Source organism: Cajanus cajan, chromosome 7 (assembly GCF_000230855.2).
Source record: "Cajanus cajan strain Asha chromosome 7, NIPB_CcT2T_4, whole genome shotgun sequence".
In the NCBI taxonomy this organism is placed as follows: domain Eukaryota; kingdom Viridiplantae; phylum Streptophyta; class Magnoliopsida; order Fabales; family Fabaceae; genus Cajanus; species Cajanus cajan.
This window is the reverse complement of record NC_138523.1, coordinates 10,663,737-10,670,102: the sequence shown is the minus strand read 5'-3', so window position 1 is coordinate 10,670,102 and position 6,366 is coordinate 10,663,737. Positions and strand designations below refer to the sequence as shown.

Sequence of the window (6,366 nt, the reverse complement as noted above, 5' to 3'; positions counted from 1 at the left end):
ATGTAACTTCCCCAGTTTGCAACTCTAGTTCAACGACTAAGTTGGCTTACTGAGCTAAAATTTGATTTCAACTCTCACTTTTTTAATTGGTTCTTATGCGTTAATGCTTGTAACTTTCTTCATCTCCAACATCTCTACAAAAAGGATTCCATTTGTGAGATTGAAGCCAAGATTTCTAAAAGTTACAATGAATTGTAAACTTAATAAACTTATACCAAAAAGAGATTAACAACACTCGAAATAAGAAAAACAAAGAAAAATAATCATTACAATTTACACATAAATACCGAATAAGTTACATAACTATCAATTGTATCTTTGTTTTAAGTAATTACTATTAATTGTTGTTGTCTATGATCATAACTTGTAGAGGAGAGTCAGGGTGCTAAATTGTAATATACTTTTTTCCTACCTTATGTCATTTTCGTAATTTTCTTGCAAATACGGGCATTTAACATTTTTTTTCTTCTTTTGAGAATCGTTTTTATTTTTTATTTTTTAAATGTGATGATACATGTTTGTATCTTTTTTAAAAAATAGGAAAATTAATTTTATGTAAGAGTCTTTTGTCTCTTTTCCGTGCAAATCTGTACTGATTATATTGATAGAGAACCTCGTTACGTTAAGAATCAATTAATTAATTAACATTGCTTCAACTTTTAATAATTATCAAGTTATCAACCTCGTTTGTTTTCTCTCTGCATTGATAATCAATCTCTTTCCGTACTCGTTGACTTTTCCTCTTCAAAGAATATGAAACATACTTCAGCACCATTTGTACAGATACAATTATACTTTCATTTGTCGTTAGTAGATAAGTATTTTTATTAAGATAATATAATTTGAACCAAGCCTCCATACATTGAATTTTATATCAAAGCAACTAACCCTATAGCGTTGTATATATATAAACCCAAACAAACTCATAATCCAGTGCCTGATCAGTCATTGAATTGTTACCAAACAGCATGAAGCTTCGAAGAGACAACACTTACACCATTCCACATTTGTTCGTGCTTTTGATTATCTTGTTACATCCAGCATCAACAAGGGCTCAAGAAGTTGGTAATTTAATTTAATTTCTGGCCGAAAACTTAATTATTTTTTACCAAGTTTTTTTTTTTTTTTTAATTATGTATGAATTGTAACTGTGCAGAGGACGAGAGAGAGTTTGATTACATTGAAGGAAGTGAAAAGGGTCCTCGTCAATGGGGAGAATTAAAAGAAGAATGGGCAACTTGCAAAAATGGAAAGATGCAATCTCCCATAGACTTGTCATGTGCCAGAGTCAAAATTATCCCTTACTGTCACCAACTCCACACCGATTACAAATCTTCTAATGCCACTATCATCAATAGAGGCCATGATATTGCCGTGAGCTCCTTCTCTTTATTAATTATATATTATCATCTGTACTATACATTTCTCATGTTTGCTTCTTATTCATACTCTCAATTTTGAGGGTAGTCCCTATTCGATAAATGTCAAAGATTATTCTCAAATTTGACAGAAAATATCAACGATAGTTAGAGATGAAGTTTTTTTTTTTTTTTTTTTTTAGACTTAAAAATCACTTATGTGAGTTTTGTTTCTTGCAATAAGTTATCTCTATTCATACAATTATCAGATAATCAATCTTTTATCAACATGTTTAACAAATTCAATTAACTGTGATAGATGATGTAGATATTTCATTTCATACATAGATAATTGAACCTTTCGATCTTGAATAATATATATAAGAGAGTTACCGTAGTACTCTTTTAAATTAATATGTTTTGGTACGGTCAATTTTTAAAATCAATAAAAAAAAATACTTAAATTGTGATTTTTTTTCCTTTTTACTTTTTTCTTTTCTTTTCTTTTCTTTTCTCTACACTAAGTGATGTGTTATTGACAAATAAATAATCTAATTCACCAAATACTAGTCTAAATATTTTAAGTTATTTTGTAAAAATTAAAATAACTTTTGAGAAAAACATAATAAGATTTTATTTGCTAAAGTAGATGAAGATTTTGAAAAGTTTTTATTTAATTTATTTCTCAAAATTTACATACAAATATGAAAATTCTTAATTTATCTTAACTCATAATCTAGAAAAAAAAATATATTTAACAAATCTAAAGGTTTCATATAATATTATATATATTTGTATATATTAAGAATTTTAAGAAAATATATATTTAAATAAAAATATAATCAAATTATTCTAAAACACTAAATATTATTTTTTTAAAAATAAAATATATAAGGATAGAATTTCTCTGGATTATAAAAACATATTATGCAACTATTCCCCGTTTATTTTCTTAATCCAAGCTTTGATACGGAATTCTTGAAATCTAACCATTGAAAACATCATCATGCCTAATTTCATATCTTCTTTAAAAGGAAATGGATTTTTTTATTATTTATTTTGCTGAGGATATAATACCATTTCCCTACTAGCTGTATTATATTACGATCCATCAATTACCAAATGTTTGACTTTAATTTGGCTGTGTACGTGTCTGATGCTCTCACAAAGGTATGATCGATAAATCTGGTGTTTATGTTAAAATCGTGCTTGTCGCCGCAATATCTGTTAATGATATATATAGATAAATATGGTTCTAATTAATTTGAACGCAACATGACAACAACCAATGCCTTTATGAGTATTGAATATATAACATGATGCATAATCATATGATCATTGTGTTTGTGTTGCAGGTATATTGGAAGGGTGATGCTGGCTCAATACGCGTCAATGGAACTGAATTCTTTCTGAAACAATGTCATTGGCACTCTCCTTCTGAACATTCCATCAATGGAAGGAAGTCTGTCTTTGCTTCTTTCTAGCTAAAAAATTTAAGAACTTTTTTTTTAAAAAAATATATAAAGTATATTTCACAATTTATACTTTTATTTATTAAGGGACACATCAAGTACAATGTTTAAAAAACTAAGCACACATATGAAACTGGTGAGACATGTTAGTCATATTCATATAATGGTTCACCAATTAATTAAATTTATAAAATAATGGAATAATTGAATTGGATATATAGTATCAGAATTGGAACAAGAGGAGGGTTAATAATGTGAAGTATGCCTTCATTTTTTTTCTTTTTCTTGATACAATAGGTATGACTTAGAGATGCACATGTTGCATGTAAGTCCAGATAACAAGATTTTTGTGGTTGGTGCTTTCTATAAGATTGGTCATCGCCGTGATCGTTTTCTCTATCAGGTCAGTAATTAATTACTCCGATCCAAAACTCTTCCAATTTAATAGTATTTTCTGGTTTTCACGTACAAGTCCTAATATAAGGTATATATATCTTTAAATTAATTCAGTTGGAGAAAGACATAAAGCACTTAGTTGATGAAGTAGAAGAAAGAGAAATTGGAGAGACAAATCCCTCACATGTACAGACACGAGGCAAAATGTATTACAGATACATTGGCTCACTCACCACTCCTCCTTGCACTGAAGGTGTCATATGGAACATTGATAGAAAGGTACAAATTACTAATACCATCTACTATTTGATTTAAAAAAGATTTGAATTGCTTTGGTCTTTATAATGTCTACATTTGATTTGGAATTTCGAACTATGTATCCTATTCAGATAAGAACAGTTTCGAAAGAGCAAGTGAGGCTTTTGAGGGAGGCAGTGCATGACGTAAGTTTATTATTCAATATATGAGTCCAGATAGTAATTTTATGATAGTAGATAATTGAGTTACAGTAGGGACATTTTTTCTCTCACACAAGCACTTTGCAGCATGCAGAGAGGAATGCAAGGCCAAGACAGGCACGTAACAATCGAGATATAATATACTTTCGATACAAACGCAGAGCAAAGCCAAAATATTAAATGCTTATGCGACACAAAGCATGATGATGTTTAGAGCTGAGAGCTCCCATATTGTTGTCATATGATAGAAATATTAGTAGCTTGGTGGCTCATATATGCTTGGAAATTACTCAATGACTCTTACTCATAAGAAAATCACACTATTTGGCTGTTTTTTATTTTGTTGTTTCTTTAATTAATTTTTGTTTTTTATTTTCACTTTATGTGCGTGCTATAAAATGTTGCCCACAAAATTATTAATAGTAATTTTGAGTTAATATAAATAATTTCATTTACTAAATCACACAAGATTGGGGCAATTTTCCTATTTAAGATTATAAGCAATATTACAAGAAAATTGTTTTTTTATTTTCACTTTATGTGCGTGCTATAAAATGTTGCCCACAAAATTATTAATAGTAATTTTTAGTTAAAATAATTTCATTTATTAAATCACACAAGATTGGGGCAATTTGCCTATTTAGGCTTATAAGCAATACTACAATAAAATTGTCAAATAATAACACATATCCTATAGTGATATAATACTTGTCACTAAAAGTTATTTTCTTACATAATAAATATAATATATGTTGATATATTGTTAAAATTTATGAGTATATACTATATATAGTGACACACAAAATATGTTATTAAATCTCATTCAAAATCAACACTAAAGTTGTGTCTGACTATATGTCAAATAGATATATATATCTACATATATTGTACCTATAGTAATACTTTTTGTATGTCACTATATGTAACGTTACATTTCCTGTTGTGAATTTTGTAACTTGTCTTTATTTATTCTGTAGATTATCATTGTCAGAAATTGGAGTGATTTTCAAATTTCATTGTGTTGGATAATTGATATTATACAATTGATCAATTTATAATTGTGTTAACTGATTACGATTGTGATCGTGAGATTTAACGTGAATTTTAATTTTTCTAATTATTAAATCAACGGTAAATTTTAACCAATGATTTATTTTAGTTATTCATAAAATAATAAATGTTAAATTATATGATTGTTGGGCTATGGATACATTAAAATTTGTTTAGATTATTTTAAGGTATATGTTAATTTTGTTGTTGCATATTTCATTACCAAATAATGTATGTATGTCTCAAATCTTGATATTGTAATAAATATAAAGTTTCTAAAATTATAGTAGTTTTCTATTTTTGAGAACTTAGAAAAAATATTTGTCTAATGATGCTTATAATTTTAATTGATTATTGATTAGTCATAACACCTTTAATTTATTGAAAAAATATATTTTTTTGCTTAAATCACATAAAGAATTAGACATAATATTGTAATTGATTATACCAAAATATAATAAGTTTTATCTCACATGAATTATTGTTATGTGTATAATCAATTAGGATAAATATCAAATTGTATTTCTTAATTTACTCATAAGAATTAAGAAAAGGAACATAATTTGATAATTTTGTCATAAGGTTATGTGATAAATTAAATTGAGTAAAATTTTAGTACATAGGCAAGTTTTATGTCTTTATATTCATAAATTTATACATAATTTACACCGGTCTCATATATCATGAATAATGAGTGTTTATGTTTAAACTTTGTAATTACGAAATCAGCAAATATTTCTAATGTAAATTGTGATAAAGGATTAATTTAAAAATTAATATATGATTTATATGTTTGTGAGTCGTCGTAGCATTCTAGACAATGTAACAAAAGAGTTATTTCATAAGGAAGAAATAATTAATTAAAGTTATGGACTAAATGTCATGATAGGATATTTCTACATCCAAACATGATCTATGTTACTATGATATTTATTGTCCATATATAAAGTTTGTAAATTCTATGCATGTTTTGTATCAAAAGGTTTTGAATTTAATTACTAATTTAAGAATTATCATAACGCTAAGATTATATTATAAAAATGGTATATATTTTATCACTCTATACTAACATTTCAAAAAGTTAGTGGGAGTCAAAATTCTCAATTAGTGAAAGTGAATTCTTGATAAGTGAAATTTGAAAAAGTAAGTGGGAGCATTTGATATTCTTAAAAATTACTTTAAAGAAAATATTTGTTACATGTTATGAGATTATATCACAAACATAATATTTTTTGTCTTAAAGTTGTCGATTTTATTAAAGACCAATTGAGAACTATTGGCTAAATATTATTTTTGAAATATATTAAAGGTGAAGGCCAAAACAAACAAATTGATATAAAGTAGAAATCAAAAGAGAGTTAATGTCTATTGATTATATAGTTGCAAAATCAATGATCCAATAAAAGATTGTCAGCTCTAGTGTTTTAGAACCATATAGTCAAAGACTTACACTAAAGTTTGTCTTTCTTATTTTATGACTTTGTGCACATAAAGTTTGTCATAGAAGAATATGATTCATTTGAATCAATATAGTATGGACCTATTTCTCTTATTAAAATATTATGTATTACAAATTTGTATTACATTAAAAGAAGTGTTTATCTTGAGACATAATTGTCATAATTCATGTAT

General features: G+C 26.7%; 1 protein-coding gene across 1 annotated transcript; it reads left to right on the top strand.

The window, feature by feature from the left end:
• Positions 1-418: 418 nt before the first annotated feature.
• On the top strand, positions 419-4,022 carry LOC109818770 (carbonic anhydrase Nec1). The gene is made up of 7 exons (XM_020384298.3): positions 419-1,065; positions 1,157-1,374; positions 2,714-2,820; positions 3,128-3,233; positions 3,341-3,505; positions 3,616-3,669; positions 3,772-4,022. Exons 1-7 carry the CDS (start codon positions 969-971, stop codon positions 3,862-3,864), a joined length of 840 nt encoding a protein of 279 aa, XP_020239887.1. The 5' UTR covers positions 419-968; the 3' UTR covers positions 3,865-4,022.
• The last annotated feature ends 2,344 nt before the right edge of the window (positions 4,023-6,366 follow it).

Bases quoted from the DNA above. Each gene is read 5' to 3' on its own strand.
- LOC109818770 (XM_020384298.3), top strand. From the start codon at position 969: ATGAAGCTTCGAAGAGACAACACTTACACCATTCCACATTTGTTCGTG. The intron at 1,066-1,156 runs GTAATTTAATTT...GTAACTGTGCAG, and splicing joins AACAAGGGCTCAAGAAGTTG to AGGACGAGAGAGAGTTTGAT. The intron at 1,375-2,713 runs GTGAGCTCCTTC...TTTGTGTTGCAG, and splicing joins ATAGAGGCCATGATATTGCC to GTATATTGGAAGGGTGATGC.